Source organism: Lampetra planeri, chromosome 36 (assembly GCF_965212315.1).
Source record: "Lampetra planeri chromosome 36, kcLamPlan1.2.h2, whole genome shotgun sequence".
NCBI classification, from domain to species: Eukaryota; Metazoa; Chordata; class Hyperoartia; order Petromyzontiformes; family Petromyzontidae; genus Lampetra; species Lampetra planeri.
Window position 1 is genome coordinate 5043437 of NC_136142.1, and position 20660 is coordinate 5064096.

The 20660-nt window shown below is 43.9% G+C and overlaps 1 protein-coding gene across 1 annotated transcript in view; it reads left to right on the plus strand.

The window, feature by feature from the left end:
* LOC144730701 (ephrin type-A receptor 4-like) overlaps window positions 1-12819 on the plus strand; it is a 148380-nt gene extending 135561 nt beyond the window's left edge. Inside the window, exons 14-16 of the mRNA XM_078611392.1 lie at window positions 1900-2093; window positions 10630-10785; window positions 12524-12819. Of these exons, the coding sequence (XP_078467518.1) occupies window positions 1900-2093; window positions 10630-10785; window positions 12524-12638 (465 nt within the window). The 3' untranslated portion in view covers window positions 12639-12819. The remainder of the gene's footprint in view (window positions 1-1899; window positions 2094-10629; window positions 10786-12523) is intronic.
* The last annotated feature ends 7841 nt before the right edge of the window (window positions 12820-20660 follow it).

Sequence of the window (20660 nt, forward strand, 5' to 3'; positions counted from 1 at the left end):
CAATCATTTCTGGAGACTCTTAAATTCAGTCTGCGATACCAACCACACAATGGTCTACTTACGTCCACACAAATTATCACCGAGGCCATTACCCGTCGAGTTCAGAGTGTCAACGAAGGACTGAGATCAGATTCTGACTCACAAATGCTGCAACCAGAGACCATTTAGAAATAGGCAAGGACATCAGAAACAATTGGAGTTATGTTTTTGAAATAAGTGAAATCTACCAATTTTTGCAAGAGGTGTTTTTCGGTATAAAAAGATAAAGGTGCTACCCTGCACTGTCTTGCTCACACAGCTGCTGGTGGAAGGGCCTCCCACGAGATGGAGAATCTTAGAGAGCCCCTCTAGAGGGTGTTTAAGCTTCATCTTCCATGCTAGCCAGGTGTCTTGGAATCCATCCGTGAAGCTTTGTACACCTTTCCATCATCACCCCGCGAAAATTGGCCATCTCTGCAAATTCCTTGGTCCTCTTGACCGAAACTTTCATTCGTCACCTCCCTCCATCCTCTGCGTACTACACAGGCTGCACTTGATCCAGAATGTTGCCTGGGCTCTTGGCTTATGCTCACGAGTGGAACGGACTGCATTGCCGTCGTCCTGAGAGTTGAATCCCATTGGCTTCTCTTTATTCACCCTGTGCATCAGCGACAAAATCTCCCTCGTTGTCCTTGAAGATCCACGCGTGGCCTCGTAACCCGAGCCTCTCCGACCTTAGTTCCCTGCAGCACTCCCCTCCTCAGCTCCGTCTGCTCTGAACACACAGCCCTCTCTATCTCTCTCCACCTCACATCAATCTGTACACAACTTTGGTGGTCGCCGTTCCGTAGTGTTCACCTCGTGCTCACTGCTCCGCCCTCAGGATTATAATGTAAATATAGTTTCCATTTTGTACACAGTGGTTAACTGTAAACTTCCCCCCCCCCGCCGCGCTTTATTACGTAAAACCCTACCTGATCGTGTTTATTGTGTTTGATTTTCACATCCGAGTGCATGTGTGTTACGTTATGGCTGATGTGTTTCATTGGATATTTTGCAGATATTTAAAAATAAGTTAACACCGTGTGCTATGCACTTCTTCCGTCCAGGCTGGTGGCTTAGTCCTGGTGGCTTCGTCACTTGCCTCCGTTTCTCTCATTGCTTTATATTTTTAAAAAGTTTATTTTTCTCCAACCTTCATCTTGCTGGGTTCACGTTCACAAACTTCCAGCACCAGCAGCCCTCCACCGCTGGCGATCACCTTCATCGCGATATCCCATCTGCCGCTGATGTCTCTTTCATTCCTCTTTGCTCTCGTGCCGTCTCCTCTGCCGCTCGATCAGTTCATCTCAGCTGTCCTCTGCCTCTGTTGCCTTCCACTACCATCACCGGTTGCTTTGGGGGGATTCCCTTTTGGATCCATTATTCCGACAGAACGATGCCATAGCAGGCTGCGTTCCTCAAATGATTGTTCATTCCATCTTCCGGTCATCATCAGCAGCAGCAGAATTGGTTAATCCACTGCTGGATGAAGGCCTCCCCAAGCCACCACCATGTCCCATTATCCTGCGATTGAATAAGCAGTCTAGCACCTGTGCCCTGTCAAACACACTCCGTTCCTCGGCTGTCACTCCATTCGTAACGTTGACCATCATCCATCATCCCTTCTCGTGGCTTGTCCTGCCCAAGCCCACATACTCGTGCAAACAGTTTGGACGATGCCATTAACCCTACGTGCGTTCTGGCTTGCACGTGCTCCACTTGCTGTCTCTCTCAGCGGTACCTCCAGCCGTGCTTCTTCTTCCTCACCGCGCGCTTTTCACGCGAACGTAAATCGACGTGACGCCTTGCAGAGAAGTTATGGAGGGGGGTTTTAGCGATGACGTCCGAGCTGCTGACGATGTCCCACGTGCCCCCCAGGTGATCAAGGCGATCGAGGAGGGCTACCGGCTGCCGGCGCCCATGGACTGCCCCCTGCCGCTCCACCAGCTCATGCTCGACTGCTGGCAGAAGGAGCGCTCCGACCGGCCCAAGTTCGGCCAGATCGTCAACGCTCTCGACAGGCTCATCCGCAGCCCCGGACTGCTCAACACGCTCGCCAACGGCACCTTAAGGTTCAAGTCCGACTCTTTCTGTGAATGATACAAATAAACCACACAGCCCTCCCCACCCACCACCATCGCAGCAAAAGAATTGTAAAAAAAAGTTTTACTTTTGAACTATTTTTATTTTACCAGGCAAGGCCCACTGAGCAATATATTTATTTATTTTATGAGCGACCTGGCCACAAATGATAGCTCAACCAAGTGGCTTATTGTCCGGAAATGTATAGCAGCCGAATAAGATCAACGCATGTTCATTCTAAATGTGGTGGGGGGGGGCACAGAGGACCCACGCAACCACGGGGAGAGAACATGCAAATGCAAAATGTACAGCAGGTGTTAGGGTCGGGATCGGGATCGAACCCACGACCTCCTGTATACCAGGCGAAGTAGTTAACAGCTCCTAGCCACCGTGGTGCCACTTGCATGGCAGGATGACGCGACAACTCAACATAACGCGGTGCGTGTGTGTCACGTGGTCCACCGCAATGCTCTCGGACTTGCCTCTGCCAGTCTCAAGAAACTGAAAATGTGACCTTCTTATCAAGGTGTAGCTGAACTCTTACGGCTCTGGAATGTCTCTACGTCTGAGAACAGCCAGCCAACATAATTACATGTCTTTATGTCTTGCTCCAACTGGCCAGGGAGTAATTAAGAAAAGCCCATTATTACTTTAACATTTCAAGGTATATTTATTGCACACAAATGCAGGTGTTCAGTGTTAGTTCTTGCGATATTGTCCCAGCTAGAGACAACGTTAAATGCTTGTACTGTGTCCATTGTGATATTATTGTATTGGACGTTTCTAAAAGCTATTTCAAAAGAGAAAATGTGTCAGTTTAATATCTTATTTTAAAAAAGTGACCTCATTTTTCACGTGTGAAATGTGATATAATTTACAGCAATTAGTTATGATGAAATGTAATCATTATACATACGTGCTACTTTAGAATAGCAAATTGTGCTCAGCATTTACTGATACCATACTTTACAAAATAAAGCTTTTATTTGAAAGTAGAAAAAATGAAACCTAACAGTTAATGTCTGCCTAGCTAACCAAGCTCGCAAATCAAACAATTTAGCTAAAAAGGTAAACCTCAAACCGAAGTTCTTGTGCAAGAAAATTGTATTCTCCAAGAAAACTTCTAAACCATGCAATTATAATAATAATCAGGTTAATATCAGGCCAGACACTATTGTGACTCAAATTTAATCTTCGTCTGTAAAGGCTTGGCTGAGCAGGTAACGTTTTAAGCTCCAGTTTAAAGCTTTGGACGGTCAGGCAGTCCCTGACTGCGGTGCATCGCCACCGGTGTGCAGTGGAATGTCAGACTAGGTGTGTCGCCGCAATTTTTTTTTTTGCGGAATTATATGACAGCAAAGAACCACGCTGTTCGCAATCTCTGACAGATGACGAACTTTCCTCCATGTGGTTCAGCGGCCCATCCAACAGCCAAACACTCCCAGCCCTTTCAGGTCCCTCGATCGCATGTTCCTATCGACCCACCCAGCCCTCTCAGCTTCTTACCCTCACCCAGCCCCTCTCAGCACCCTCATTCGCACGTTCCTACCGACCTGCCCAGCCCTCTCAGCTTCTTACCCACCCACCGGCCCCTCTCAGCTTCCTAGATCGCACATTCGTCCCCACAAACTGGGACCCAAACTGATTGTTTTGGTTCAGTGTGCTGTTAAAATGAAAACAGTTGAGATGCACTGCCTTACTTGACGAGGTGGGGGATTCCAAAGGTTCTGGGCCTTATAAGTAAAAGAATAGGCCCAAGATGTTTGTAATCGCACCTTGAGTCTGTCTAACAATCCCTCATCGGTGGATCAAAGAGGTCAGGATCATCTAACTATTAAAACGCCTAAAAAATAAATGTTAAATTGTGAGGATCAATATTCATAAATTCAACTTAAAAGAGTTCTTTCATCCCATTTGAAATCTCAATTTTTACATATTTTGTCCACTCAATTAGCCAAAATGTCATTAGCATATTATTTGCTAATTATTTCCATGATACAATGATTCTTACACGCATGATTCAATGCAAGTACGGTGAAATAAGGATAGATTTTAAATCGGGGATTGATGATTTTACTTTAACGTCTGAATGCTTAATTCAAACTATCACTCTCAATATTTTAAAAGTATAAAGACCATAATTATCCGACGTGTTATAAATGGAATTCCCAGACCGCCTCCATTCCAATTTCGAAAACACATTTAAATCGAGTATTGATCGGCTTGTAAAATGTACGATCAAATTCTGCGCAACAACTGTGTCCATCAGACCTATGTGTTGCCTCCTCCATTAGTCACAGACTAAAATGCCCCGGACTCAAACAAACCAATGGGCAGCCACTCATCTCCACTGGCTGGAGTCGGTCAGCGGCGTTCATTCCACATTGATATGGCAGGAGTCAGTTTATTCGTTTTTTACAAAGGAACAAATGTTATTGGCTTTCTGCAAGCGGACTCACGGTTATCAACTTCTGGAGGAGTAATTACTCCAGCCGACCCCTGACCAGCATTTGAACTTTTAGCACCACATTCGGTCGATAATTAAAAGCCAATAATCATGGCTCGTGCAGCTGTGCAGGCTGCTGGATCAATGCGTTCATTGGCGCTTACGAATGTAGATGCTTTTGAGAATGATAATGGAAGGCAACCATTGTGCTCATTAGGTTTTGATTAAGGGTGGAGGTAAAGGTGCATTCCTACAATGACCAGCTCACGCCACTGCTGGCCAAAGGGCCTCCACCACTTAAGGGTCTTTTGGACTACAATTTCGTGATTTATTTTTTATTATGAAACTAATTTTATACTTTTTACATATTTTTTTTTCTCTCATCGAAGTATATATATTGCACTTAGTTTTTTCAGCCTGTTAGCTTCGAAAGCATGAATGTTTTCACATTTTAATGTATAATTATACAAAAAAAATTGACACTGGAATTCTCGGACTGTCTCATTGAGCTCTCACCTGGGGTAGAACAAAACAGCCGAAGCAGAACGAGCAAAACAGCACAATCGCTTCCAATCCCAGATAAAAGGTAAAGGTGCAGCTCTGCAATTACTCGCTCATGCCACCTGCTGGTGGAAGGTTTTCACGAGAGTGAGCTAAAGAGAGCCTCTCTTGAGCGTAATTTGGCCTACCTCTTCCATGGCTTCTTACAAGAGGCAGGAGTGCCCTCTCTTTGCTCCACTGCACACAACCTATCGGCGAACTTGTAGCGTTCCCATTAATCTTTCAGGGTGGACAGAGACGGGGAGCGGTGGGTGGGGTGGGGGTTAATTTTCAAATGCCGCTCTAGGAGATCGCATTGAACCGATGACCTCTGGATTTCAAGTCCACCATTGCTAATCATTACACCACGACAGCATCAAGTCAATCCAAGGCCTCAGGTTTAATTATCAGAAGGAGATGGAAACCTTGAGTAGATCTCTTTACTCAGCATTGTATGTAACCACTGCAAGTGGCAATCTATCCGCGGGCTCTCAGTCACGATGTTGCATGGCTGTTCTGCACATTGCACAATAAAAATAAGGGTATGGGAATTAATTCTTGATTTGAAGCTTTCGTGATTGCAGGAATCCATACTCTTTGGTTTTTTCGGTAAAGTCACGTAGGTATAAAATAAAATAAATCACGACGTTTCGGGCGCAACACAAGCATCCGTCATCAGGTGAGAAAGCATGATTTTGAAAACAGTCTGCCTCAGCAGCAGATCTTTAAAACAGTCTGCCTCAGCAGCAGACCTTGCTTCCCCACCTGATGACGGACGCTTGTGTCGCGCCCGAAACGTCGTGATTTATTTTATTTTATACCTACGTGACTTTTTCCGAAAGAACCAAAGAGTATGGGAATTCACGTTGTCCACAAAGATGGTACAAGAAATACATAGAACGAGAGCAGGCTGGAATGCCTGTGGAAGGGCGAACATGATAGTGGAAAGGCTCATGACCGATTTTCTGAAGAAAAAAGTGTTCAATCATTGCACACAGCCAGCTACACTCTTCCTTCTAACATGAGGAAGCCACTGGAGCTGTGCACTTTTAAATCCATATTGAAAAATCGCTTCTCCGATGAGCACGACTTGTTATGTACGGTGCGAAAGAAGTTCAACATACACGCAGACGTTGAAGAGAAAATGGAACAAAAGCTAAAAAGTGCAGAAAGCAGCGTGGGGGAACGCATGCTTAGAATTTACACTGAGAGACAGAAAAAAACGTTACGCATAGTTAATGGCAGGAACCCAAATCGGAGACATCGCATTCACTGCCAAGAAAGGTAAATGGGCTTGGGCAGGACACATCGCTGAGCAGGATGGATGCCAGTGGACGAGGCTGGTCACAAAATGGAGCAATGAGATCAGTCGGTGCGCAGGAGAGAGATGGATGGTAGCCGCACTGAACTGTGATGGAGGATGGCGAGGCCTTCATCCAGCAGGGGATAGATAATGAACGTGCTGACGTAGTGAATATGTGCCTACTCAACACCAATGTTTTTTTTTTGTCACGGGTTTGGAATTCAAATCCAACTCTTCCTAGAAATCACGACATAAATCCCATCAAAGTAGAAACATTCGTTTTGGGATTGCCACGTTCCACCCCATTCTGGCTTGGTCCTCTAGACGATCATGCGGCCACACGTTCAGCTCCGATGGCAGTCGTGCCTTCCTGCTGTTGGCTAGCACACATGTGTGCAGGATTAAACCTATGGGGGGGGGGGGGGGGTGGAATCCTGTCTACTTAAGACGGGCGCCTGTCAATGTCCCAGCTATTATTTAGGATAATACAATATATTGGCTGCTGGATTTACCAGCACTTAATCTCTTTTCCAGTGAGATGGCACATTGCATTAACCCAGTAGCAGTAATCCCATCACTGATACGTAATGCTCCAATTCCTGATAAAACAACATTCTGCCGTGATAGAGTCTGTATCAATATTTGTAAAAAAAGAAAAAAATAGGCTAAACCATTTGTGTGCGCCTACAGAAACCCTGATACTAAAGTCACCAGCAATGTGCCTGATCTTGTCACGTATTGGAAGCTTAAGGCAGCAGTGTACCTTGTTAGTAATTGGATGACACAGACTGCTTGGGAATACTGGGTGTTATAGACTTGGGCTGAGGCATCACCATAAGATAGCATGCAGTTCGAGAAATGTATTGGGGTCACCACGGTGGCGAGATGTTTACTCCCTCGCCTGGTATACAGGAGGTCGTGGGTTCGATCTCATCCCTGACGCCTGTCTATCGGGAGTTTGCATGTCTCCCTCGCCGTGGTAGCGTGGATTTTTCTCCGGGTACTCCGGCTTTTCCCTCCACATTTAGAAACGTGCGTTTGGAGCATTTTGCTGCTCTAAATGTCCACGTGATAAGCCACTTCGTTGAGCTATCATTTGTGATGGCTAGGTCGCTTCTGAGAAAAGTGCTACATGGCTCAGTGGGCCTTACCTGGTAAAATAAAAATATCTAGTTTCGTTTAGTATTCTTGAATCTAGTTGTGTGAGTTTTCTCCAGGTACCTGGGTTCTCCCACAAACCAAGCTCTCATCGATGGCATTGGCCACGCATTTCAAGGCAGCAAGACCACTCCTGAAAAAAAAAGCAATTGTACGATTCATACTCTTTGGGTCTTTCGGTAAAGTCACGTAGATCGAAAAATTATAAAAGATCACGACGTTTCAATTGCAACACGAGTAATCGTCTTCAGGTGAAAAAATACAGAAAGAAAATATGATAATAGGTTTTTCCCCTTCTGACAACAAAACAGGTGTTAAGATGTTAAAACACCAAACTGAAACTTTTTACATGGAATTATGTCTGCATTGCTTGTGGTTAATGCAGACATGATTCCTTGTAAAAGGTTTCAGTTTGGTGTGTTAACATCTTAACACCTGTTTTGTTGCCAGAAAAAAGGGGAAAACTCTATTATCAAATAAAGGAAAGTTGTATTGCTTTCACATTATTATTGTTGAGGCCAGAGATCGATATCAAGTTTCAAATCTGTTTGTATTAACCACGTGAGAACTTGAGAGACCATAATTGTCTCATTTGTAACTGCCAGTCTTCTCAGGTGTTGGTGTTGACCCATTGCACGAGGTACGGTGGGCTATTAAGTGTTGACTCGAGGGGAGGTCGGAGAATATACACGGGCACCAATTAATAACAATGCCAATTTTTTACGCGCAAATTGTTCACTCGCCCCTAACGGCAGCGACCCTGAGGCGTGGAGCCCAGCTCAGAGATCCGTTCAGTAATAGTCAGATAGAAAGATGTTTTTTTGAGAAGGCGCTTAAAGGTGGAGGGAAATAAATTAACCCGTAAAAACAAAGTTTTTCACTATAAATCCTTTATATGCGTGGCGGCTAGAGTCCTCTCGTCCTCTGGCTTGAGATGGCTGCCATCTATGGGTCAGATGATTGCCTGCCACCATTAAGCAATTGGTAATTAAATATAATTTATTTTTTCCTAAAAAGTGTAAAATTTTGGAACAAAAAATTTCACGAAAATGAATTGTCACGCACAACGAGTCTGTGTGCAAAATGTCAGCTCGATTGGATCACGGGAAGTGGGTTAAAAAACGACCGAAAGATTTGCACGGTCGTAAGCGCGCAAGCAAGCAAGCAAGTGAACTTAATATAAATGATTAAAAAAAGGGCCAGCACTGCCAATGTGGAGGGGCATGGCGGCGTTCCAGTTGAAGGCGCCGACAACGGAGAAACGACGCAATGGCGATCGTGGCCCTGACTCGAGGTGTCGAGAGTAACTCCTGGGCATAGTTGCGCAGAGTTCCGTTGGTGGTTTGGGAGCAGGGCGTCAGGAGGTCCGAGAGGTATGGAGGGTAACGGCGTGCAATCAAGCATGTATCGCCGGGATCAGAGCTCAGCGTGCTAAACCATTATCCCACATCCATCCAATATACACTTACACATACCCACACAACATACAATCGTATAATAATAACATTGATGTTGCAGGCTCGCCATTTGAACCTTGGAAAATGGCCTACATAGTTTGCGAATATGTTTTGCAAGTGGCCCAGTGGCTATTTCGTCAAGACTGACCCTCTCTGATGATTCCAGTGCCTCGCATGTTTCCAGCCAAAAGCGTTCGAAAGGCAGCTCATTTGTTTGGACACTTGGCACCATTTGACAGTCAAAGAAATGTTAAATCCATGAAGGCTTAGCTCGCCAAAAATTGCTCTTGCAGACAAACAAATATCCTGTGCCGCCTACGCCTCTCCGCCAAACGCCTGTCTGGCATTTACAGATGGACTGCAATACGATCTTACATACCCTGCACACACTTGGAACAAGTCAATGTGTGTCAAACTGTCCATCACTCAGTATTCTTAATTTCACTACGCAATAGATAGCACCTGGGATTCGTCCCAAGGTGCTATCTAAATGTGATATATCTGCAAACTGCTTTTGCAGACATATCATATTTTGTGATTGTAGTTGTAGGTGATTTTACAAGTGGGGCTTTGGCTATGACTTCATCCGCAATCACCTTGTGCAAAGCGCGGACTGTTCGTGCATACGATCACAAAATAAAGCGTTTTCTCAATATATTTAATTAAATAGTAATAACGTCGAAAGCAGAAACTGAGAGCATTTGCTAACATCATTAAGTCCACCGAAGCCACATTGTCAATTGAAATGTGGTGGCTGCATGTTTGTAATCCGGCAATTTGGAGGCAAGCGTTGGTGGATGATAATATATATTTGTGAAACTCCCGAATTCACTTGGCCGTAATGTTGCTTGAAGGTAGCAGCACAGCAAGAGGGTCTGTGAACCACCTGTACGGATCCTTCAGTGGTATCCCCTTGTCCGAGTGGGGGGGGGGGGGTTCTTCTGCAGATGCTCTGGTTTCCTCCCGCACACAAAACCCCACGTTTGACCCCACCACACACGTCCTGCCAAAATCGACTCCCTTCGGTATAACCATTTATACTGCTGGGTTGTACACAGGCTGCAGGGGATTTTAATAAATGTGTCCATTGTTTTAACAGCCGCGCCGGGAGATAGAGCCCGCGATCACTGGATTGTGCATCCAGTCTGCCTCTGATTACAGCACAGAAGCATGTATGTTTCTATGTATATTGAACTATGGAGGAGGCTCGTGAAGGACGCTACTGGTCAGTTGGAGGCAGTCGCCCTCCAACAACAACGGAGGGCAGAGGAGCAATGCTCACAACAACGGACGGAATGCCTGGTGGCTAAAATACAGCAAGTTGGCACAGGAGGGGGCACAGCTGGTGCATCTGCCAGTCATCTCAGTCAATCGGGCCGTGGCTCCTGGGTCTGTCCCGTAACCTCCTGCCAGCGAGCCTTCGATACTTCACGTGGCCTCAAAGTGCACCTGGCCTGGCACAGGCGCCGTGATGACATCACCACCACTGAGTGGCGAACGGCGGCTGTTGTTGTTGAACTTTTTCCACACCCTACATAGCCAACCGTGTTAATTGGGAGGTACAGAGAGTGAGTGTGCTGCTTACTGCGAGTGAACGTTTGGTTTGTTCTTGTCTTGCCCAGGCCACAGAACCCATTTCTGGAGCACAGTGTCCCACTGTTCATCGCCTTCCGTTCAGTGGGGGACTGGTTGGATGTCATCAAGATGGGGCGTTACAAGGACAACTTTGCCGTGGCAGGCTTCAACCACCTGGAGTCAGTTGCACAGATGAGCCTTGAGTGAGTAACATTGTTTTTACTCGCTGCGGCAGATGGCAGTGGCATCAAAATGTGTTTTATGTAAAATATTATTATACATAAGTGAACTTATTTTTCTGAAATTACATTGGAGGGCTATACAGCACAACTGCGAAAAACAAACGCAGTTAAAAAAAATTCTTCTTCGGAAAGAATCTGTCGTAGGGGTCCCCAGTGTGTTACAGTATGATAGGGGCTCCCCCATAATGAATTACATACAATTTATTCTGTTGAGAAATATGATCTGCAAGCTTTTAAATGCTACTATTTGGGGGTCTTTTTAATGGACGATATTTTTTATTTCAATCTTGACTTAAAGCTTTCGTGACTGCAGGAATTCATGTTCTTAGGGCTTTCGGTAAAGCCACGTAGATAAATCAAATAATAAAAAAATCACGATGTTTCGATTGCAACGTCGTGATATTGTCATTATTTATTTAGTTAGTTTGAATCTTCTATTTACTTTAAGAAACGAAAATATCATATTTACACAGAAAGTCATTATAGGTTGTTGCAGAAAACATATGTACAGTAATTGGTAAATATAGCAGCTATTAGGCTGTATACATTTCAGTTTTTAAACAAAATCAATTATTATTATTTTGGGATAGTTAAGTAATTTTATTTTTATCCTGTGCTTGAACAATGCTGCTAATGCATGTCATTAAAATGTATGCAATTTATAGGTTTCACAATGTTACGTTTTGAACAAAATTATTTTCAGCACCTTAATTAAATGCCCACGCTTCTGATGCTAAATAATTTTCGTTAGTTTTGCTCAAAGCCGTTTAAAAATACGACTCATCTCATCTATCCCACAGATAGAAAAATTCAATGATACGAGAAGTTTCTACTTGTCGTATGCAATAAAATCCCTCCTTATCTTCAGTTGCTCACCGACAATATTAAAGACAAAGATCCCCTACATATCCTTAACAGACTGTTAGGGCAAGTGCTGTTAGCAAGTTGCACCTATGAAGGTCGGCACGCACACGACGGGGTGGGTAGCCAACACCACGCCTGGCCGCCTTTGTCTCCACACTGCTGATGTTTACAAACTGCACCAGATACTCAATTTGAGACTGAGTCGAGATAGGGGAGGCCCACGACCAGTTCAGATAATCGTCACTGGTGATGGCCGTGAGTCGGATTCGAATTCGGGTCGCTGGGTTCATAACGCAGCGTTAACAGTTGCACCACCACTCCCCACACACGCACACAACATGATATCCCAGTGGCCAATTCATCTTAAACATGAAAATTGTATTCCAGGAATGCCTTCGCGTCACCGGTGTAAATAACATAGCGTCTGTCGCCACATTCTTTCGACTTACCACAGATTTGCAGATAAAAAAAATGTAATTTGATCTCTAGATAATAGCATCAATCACAGGGCGAGTTAAATACCATGAGCAAGAAAGGTCACAATTAAGAGAGCCCAGCCGAAGAGCAATAACAAAAACCCACAGATATGCCAATAACAGTGCCCGAAGAGGAAATTTATATAAAAAGGTGACATTTTTGCACAATGGCCCTTCTTCAAAGCACGGACGAGTTTCATCGTATGTGCACGTGCTATAATAAACAATTATAAAAAGTACGCACTGCTGATGTACTAACATCAAATGTTCATGATGTGCTGGATAAACGTCCGGAGAAAAGGGACTGCATTTTTGCCACGATTAATGTTTCGCCGTGCGTGTGCGTGTATTCCGAACAGTGACGTTATACGGATAGGCATCACGCTGGTGGGCCATCAAAAGAAGATTCTAAACAGCATCCAGATCATGAGAGCACAGATGGTGCAGATGCAGGACTCAGGAGTTCAGGTGTAAAGCGGCACTTTACCGGGACTGGCCCCCGAGCTTCTACGCCCTGCTCCCACTGCCCCCGGAGGGCCCCACGGCCGGCTCTTTATTATTTAAGGGAGAATTCTCCATTGCAAATGGAATAAATGGAACCGAATAGGGCTGGGCAGGGGGGGGGTGGTGGGGAAGGGGGTGGGAGGAGGAGAAAATAAAAGTCAAGATTGGGGGATGATGTTGAGAACATCTGCAACCGGCAACGCACCGCACGTGTTTCTGACGTGAAGCCGAAGAAGAAGTAACAATCGCGCGCGGCGCTTCTGAGACGACGTCCCCCTTTGCGCCCGCTGTGAGTGACGTGGTGAGCGGAGTGGGAGGCGAGCAGGGACAACGCACGCCGCCGGTGTCTTGCGATTCACGGTGGCCGCGGATCGCATCTGCGCTCGTCTGTCCGATGAAAGGATGAACGTACACGTTTTTGCTTTGGTTTTATACTCGATATATTCACGAAGCTCTTGTGTTGTAGCAAATGATTACGGTCGCATCGCAAGTTTTGATTCCACGCTACTAAATGCTTGTACAAATTAGGAGCAGAAGCACTGACGAGTGGCAATTTTTTTGTGTTTTTCCGATTGTGGGATTCTTTTCTCTACGTATTCCTTGGTTCTCAATTATATTCGTTGTTGACAACACCGTGATGACACCTGGAGGTTGTCAATCAACACCTTTTCATTTCACGTTTGTTGTGATAGTGCTATTTACCTAATAAGAACACAACATGATCAGAAACGTCATACCTCATTTGCAAGTCGTTGGGTTTATTTGACGTTTTACCAAATCACTGATAAACTGCACTCTCTGTGCTCTCACATGTGTCATTGAAATGGAAACTACAATTGCGCGTCATTGCAAAAGTATTCCCTGGCGCTGCACGTTTACAACAGGGCTATATGTTGTGAAGATAAGATACGGATTGATCAGGTTCATTCCAGGGTAACAATTTGCAGTTCTTTGTCAATCCACTGCTGGATAAAGGGCACCCCATTCTGTGTCAGTCGTGGCACTGTTGTTTGACCATACTTCACTGCTATGGTCAGTGCGAGTTGGTGAAGGGAGGGAATGCACGGCTGGGAATCTAGGTATCAAACTGCAGTTGAAAGAATCCAAATGGAAGATCTAACTACCTTATAGTTACATTTTTATTTAAAGCTTTCGTGACTGCAGGGATTCATATTCTTGGTTCTTTCTGTAAAGTCACGTAGAAGGAAAACAATAAAAGATAAAAAAAAATATATAAAACAATAAAATTCTCACGACGTTTCGACTGCAACACAAGCAATCATCATCAGGTGTGAAAAACACAGCATGACATTTTTTTTCTAATTTTCTTGCCGTGTTTTTTCACACCTGATGATGATTGCTTGTGTTGCAGTCGAAACGTCGTGAGAATTGTATTGTTTTATATTGTTCTTATTGTATTGTTTCCCTTCGACGTGACTTTACCGATAGAACCAAGAATACCTTCTAGTTGTATGCAAGTCGTGCAATATCATGTTGGAGGCGGTGCCACATTGTTTTGCACACCGAGCTATGAATCCTGCAACTTGAGCTTGATTCTCTTCCACAGTCATCAGTGGCGAGTAATGTCTCCACCGGGACTGGGTGGGTCCCCCTCCTTCACTAACCCTCGCTGACCAGTGTGGTGAAGTATGGTCAAATCAAGAAAAATTACATGACTGACACCATATGGTGGATTGACACTGGCCTGTATATTATTATGCTCATTTCACAAACGTATACACAATCATTATTTCTCATCTACAAATCATGAATACAAATTGCTTAACTTTGTTCATTAACTCCACCCATCCACCCACCCCTTGCGGCTAGCAATACAGAAGTTTAGCAATTAAGCACCACTAACATTTGGCGAAGCAGTAAAACAAAAAAATACATTTCCATAGAAATTTTACAACGCTCCATAAAGTCCAAACATAAAACTACGTAAAAATAAAGTACTAGAAGGACATGCTGGCAACGTCATAAATTGACAACTTCTCATATTATTATTATTATTGGGAGGCCAGGGAGGCGAAGGGCAATAGAATGACAGCGTGCACCTTGAGATGGTATTTGCAGCTTTACTTTGAGCAAACGGTGGAGCGATGGTTAGCGCACTTCACGACGAACACAGCGGTCCGAATTGAGATTGCTGGTCACGGCTAGCATCAGTGGTGATTAATTCCTGCACCGGTCCTGGTTCCCTCTTCCACCTTTCACCAACCTCCACCATGCGACGTGGTGAAGTACGGTGAAACAGACCCACAACATGACCGACACACACAACGTGGGGAGGCCTTCATCCAGCAGTGGAGTGATAAACCGCTATAAACTACTAAATGAATTGAGCAAACAGAAAAAGAACAATGTCCGGTAAAAAAAAATGGGCCTTCATAAGATGTGCATAATAAACGAAGTGACATTCAGGCCATGAGAATGGTCATAAAATCACAAATAATTAGCCAAAACTGCCTTAAGCCAGGCATTAGTGAAGACATGTGAAAATTGTGCTGTCATAACCCGTTCGTGGCCATGCAAAAATAATCATTTATAAAGGGGAAATATGCCAAATGTTCCTAAGAGAGCAGCGGTTATGGTGACTGTATGTGCATTAAATCAATACTTAACGTATTAAGCTGGCATAGCCAGCTTCGATAAACGACAAACAGGGTGTTCGTAAGGTTGCGTTGCACCTCCCCCTTGTAAAGAGAAACTGTTTCGGTGTTGTGAGCCTCAAACCACACGAATAGTTTTGTTTCCCTGTGCTGATCGACAGTTGAGTACCTTCGGTAATGGTCATGGCATCCTTCACTGATCTGTACAAAACAAAAAAACGAATCCCGTTTCGTGTGTGATCACAGATATGGCACATATCGTTATCGACGATTACACATCAAGCTATAATTATTCAACACTGCTTAGCACCGACCTCACGGTTGCCAATATCATCACCAATTATTGTTCATGCTTTTTTTTTCTAACACTTGGTTGAAGCAACTCTGTGACAGAAGCAGACTCGAACGCACACGGTGCTTCGATTACGAGAGTCTCGTTTCGTTGACTGTTAGTTGGCTAGGCCGGATCTCGTTGGATTTGCACGCAGGGGCCTGAACCTTCAAACGTCCTTTGGGACCGACTCAAGTGGACTCTCCTTAGCGGTGTGAATCACCGTTACGATAGCCCCCCCCACCCCCACCACTGGAGCCAGACCTGTGTGTCCATGGTGACGTTATGCTTTTGGCAAGGCGCTTAACAGACATATGAGGTTCGACAGAGTCTCTTACCTGCTCTGGCTGGTCTAGAGCAGTGGCTCTCAAACCGGGGGGGGGCCTGGCTGGGCCTAACGTGGCAATGTCCCAGGGGGCAACGCGAGGTGCTTTATAAATCTGTGAAATTACATCATACGTAAGAGTCATTGGTGAATAATCACGTATGCATCTGCCAACATAAAATAACTACGATAAATGTTCAATCCAGGCGGTAACTTAGGACGACGAAAAATACCTTGCTAAACCCGTTGATCGTAAACAATGTGGTTTCCCAGAGGAACCAGCGAGCGTGAACAAATCATGTCGCGCGCGCGCATAGCGCCCGTTTTCTTTGATTTTATTCGCTTGCAGACACCAGCAGGTGAGGATATACCTCACAAAATGGACGACTGGTTGAAATATAGATGCTCATTATTGATACATTTATCATCTCAGAGCCATGTTGGGGGAGTCAGGCAAGGCGAGTTTACTCGGTTGAAACAAAATTCAACAAGGGGGATACGGGAGCCGAACAAGGTTGAGAACCACTGGTCTAGAGGAAGCCAAGAGACAGGCCTTTCGTTGGTGATGTTAACACAGGAGATGCCTATCGTGGTCCTACTACAGATGACTCTTCTTCACACGTGAAGCAAAGTCATCGACCTGGTCTTTGCTCGGAATGGTACACAGCTAGCAAGTCACAGCCGTCCTATTTTTTTGTTGCAGGTCAATTTTGTGTTCGCTGACACGTATCTCAGCATTGCTTCGGCTGTACGATTTGAGCTTTGAAAATTGTTTTCATTACCTTATTGACGTCCGGTTTCTTTGCATTTTGACGCCGATGAAGGATGGATGCATATTGAGGAAAGTGTCTGCTCTTCCAGTGGCTAATGTTCCCTTGCCACTATTAAAAGCAATGCAAGTCAAAAATATATATATCAAAAATATGTATTTGGATTTGAAAACATAGTCCTGCATTTTTTTTTGCCAATATGGCTCGGACATGAATTAATATACAATAAAGTTGACATCCTTTGATAATTCTGCTCATTGTGCAGAGAGTGCATTTTGAAATGAAATCACCAAATTGACCACGGCAAATTGTTTTCAGTCGAATCCCATAAAAGGAGCGAAGGCACTTTTTGGTCTTCGCGATATACTTCACCAGTTTACAAAGGAAGCTTTACATGGCAATTCTCATTTACACTTTTATATCCATTGTCTGTATATATATACACACGGTATAATCACACCGCAACTTGGAACTTTTGTTTTCACAGTTGCAATGCATGTCGTCAGACCGGTGTACAATTTTGTTAATTTATTAAGGCGTTTTTAGAGAGTGTTGCTTATCGCTTATGGCATAACGTCTGAAGTCCAAGAGCGCCAACGCAATGTTCTTATGAGAGAGTGGAGCAAAAGCTGTATCTTCCAATTGTGTGCGACGGGCACAAATAACATGAAAGCAACTGAAATAGTGCTTCGTGAATGAGGGTGGGTCACGTAAAGGCTGGTATCTCGGCTCATTATGCAATTTCAAAACAAAATAGCATCTTTAGACCGGAGCCCTGGAAATGCAGGGTGATCCATTTATCTGTGCCCGACTAGAAATAGCGTATTCTTCAGATTGCAAGATGCTCACGAAAAAACAACACACACCTCTCCCCCCCCCCCCCCAAACATTTTCCCCATGTCTCAATACTGTTACCCACACCTACCAGATCAAAGACACACACACACCAGACTACAAGATGGGACGCACCTGCAACCCTTGTTGTAAATTTTACAAGGAAAAAAGCTGCATTTTATAATCCAGAGAATACGGAAAATGAGAAAAATTGTCGACAAAACATCGCATTTCAAAGCAGCTACACGTCTGCTAACAATCTCAAAAAACGTATTAAATCTCCTCTGCAGGGAGACGGAGGCAAGAGCGTCAATAGACATCGGTGGGGTATCTATGAATGAATCGCCTTGTGCATTGAAAGAACACAATTAGTAAAGAGGCCATCTTACAGGTAGAGCATAATAGTCAACATATGTTACCAGATTTAATTAAAAGTCTTCAATCCGGCCCATGATTTGTTTCAGCAAGGAGAAGGCATTTTGCAACTTCGATAAAATGGCATTAAAACATCGCAAAAGAATACTCGTTTGCAGGGTTGATGACGTCACGCATTTGAATAATGTTTTTGACTCCTTTGACAACAAATGTTGTTGTTGTTTTTTTGTTTCCCCCCCCCCCCTCCCCGTTCTGATTCTGTGCGTCGGCAGTGCTCAGGGGCCGATTAGGTCCAGGGCACTGTCGTATTGACAGCTGCATTTGCAGTTATAGGGACAAATTGGGCTGATATTTGGTGTACGATAATGTATTGCATATGTGTTGCATATGTTTGACGGCTGGCTCTTGTGTAAATTTTTACTGCTGGTATAAAAAAAAAACTGTAAATAATTACAGTATATGGTGAAGATTTATTCTCTTAGAGTTATTAATACCTCAGTGTCTGTAAAACTGTATTCACGTCTTACAGATAACTACTGTACGTAATATGATTGTTGCTTATCTTTTTTGTTTTCTAAAATAAAGAATTCAACTGTATTTTATTATCATATACATGCAGTGTCATGAATTGATTCCAGTTTATGCAACGTACCGAGAGGGGGAGGGAAGGGGGTTAAGGTGCAGCCCTGCAATTGCTTTCTCCTGCAACTGCTGGTGAGCGTTACACCCGTGGCGTACGAGTGTTGCATTAATGTATCGTACTCCCTTGTAAATCAAACACATATTTATACATATATATACCCTGTAAATGTAGCCATAAATCCCAAACATTTCCGAGGCTTTAACAGACGGAGGGACAGCTCTAGTAATTTTCGCTCCGTTTGAACAATATGCATGGTCCGTGTGATTAACAACGGTTAGATTTTGAAAAATTTGGTGGACCTCATTTTAACGATCTATATGCAGCAGCACACAATAATACATCTTGTTGTTCGTCACTTGATATAGTATTGCAAGCCAACCTTGCTCATAACGCATTGGCACTGCATGTTGTTACAAAAGCCAAAGCTTTGCTAAATATTTTTAAGGAAATACATTTACCGCTTATTATTTAGTCAAGTTTTGTACGTACGTACATACGTATGTGTACATTTATTGAGAGATCATTATTATTATGCACTGATAAAACTTGATACGTATTTTTATAATTTAGCCACCTCCAATTAGCACGTACGATGCGAAAGAAGTTTAAAATGCATACATACATAAAACAACCACCAGAGATGGCGTAACAATATAATATTGATCCCTTTGTCAATCCACTGCTGGATGAATGTGCTTTTTGACCATTCTTTACCACGATGGCAAATGCCGGTTCGTGAAGGGTGTGAAGATGGATGGAGGTGCAAAACTGATTGAGATTCCATTCATCCAGGATGGAACTATTGTCAAGATCAAGGTGGCATCAATGACCAAAGCCACTGAAGCTTTCATACCTCGGCAATGCGTTCTACCTTCTGCCAGATCCCGCAGCTGCTGCACAGTAGACACGCGCGACCTTCAATATCTACCCTAACGGCGTCCCACCATCTGGAAGCGGGGTTCCCAGCGCTGCGCACCAACGAATGCGCCACCACTTCCCAAACCCGTACATGTGTTAGCGCGCGTGTGCGCATGCGTGCGTGCGTGTGTGTGTGGTCAATAACCAGCAAAGTTCAAAGCCTCGAGACTAATTTTGTTGAAATGCGTTCAAGTTGGCAGAGAGTTAGCATTCTCTAATTGATTTGCAGCAAGACAAAAGCACTCTGCCAAGATCAGAATTGGGCCCTTGGTAGTCAATTCACCTAGGACATTCGCTCGCTTTTCGTACATCACAAAGAGCCAAACGCTTCCGGTGAAACAATTGCGATGGGTTTTTTATGTCTGTAGCCAGGAGGCCGGCTGGACAAATCCCACCACGTGTGTTCTTTTTTTGCCTCGCAGACTCAATAAGCAATATTGTATCTCGACAAAAGCCTCACTTGGTTATAAAGCAATGCATTAAGCAAAGAAATCTATACTTTTTACGGTGCGTGCAATCACTAACGCGCAAAACTCGTACATATTAAAAATGCATGTGTTCCCTTAAGCATGTACTTTACACCATTTTACATCTTATTATCGCGATCAGGATTATTTTTAGAGACGGTAAGTTATTTTAAATGTTTACGGTGCGCAAAGTGTACAGTGGCATGTATGTCCCTGCGTGGCTGTTGAGCTATGCAAGTCATAAGAAAGCACTTGGTCAGGATCCCAATCGAAACTGGGAAATGAGGTTGTAATTGGAAACAGAAGAGGCCTTTTTTTCACGATGCCAGATCAAACAGATCCCCACAGAGGTAACCCAAATGTCTGATCTTCGTTTGTGCCAGTAAAAGAGAACCCATTATGAATGTAGAAATCTCACTTTTGCATTTGAATTGGGTACACGGCTATGCAATTGTAGTGAGTCAAATTTCGATTTAAAGCTTTCGTGACTGCAGGGATTCATCTTCTTGGTTCTTTCAGTAAAGTCACGTAGAATGGAAATAATAAAATAATAAAAATAAATTTTATTATTATATTATTTTATTATGTTTTATTTTTATTATTTCCATTCTACGTGACTTTACCGAAAGAACCAAGAAGATGTAGTGAGTCACTTCAGAGGCACTACTAGTATGAGGCATACACGTTCATTCTACACTTTCCACAGTATAGGGG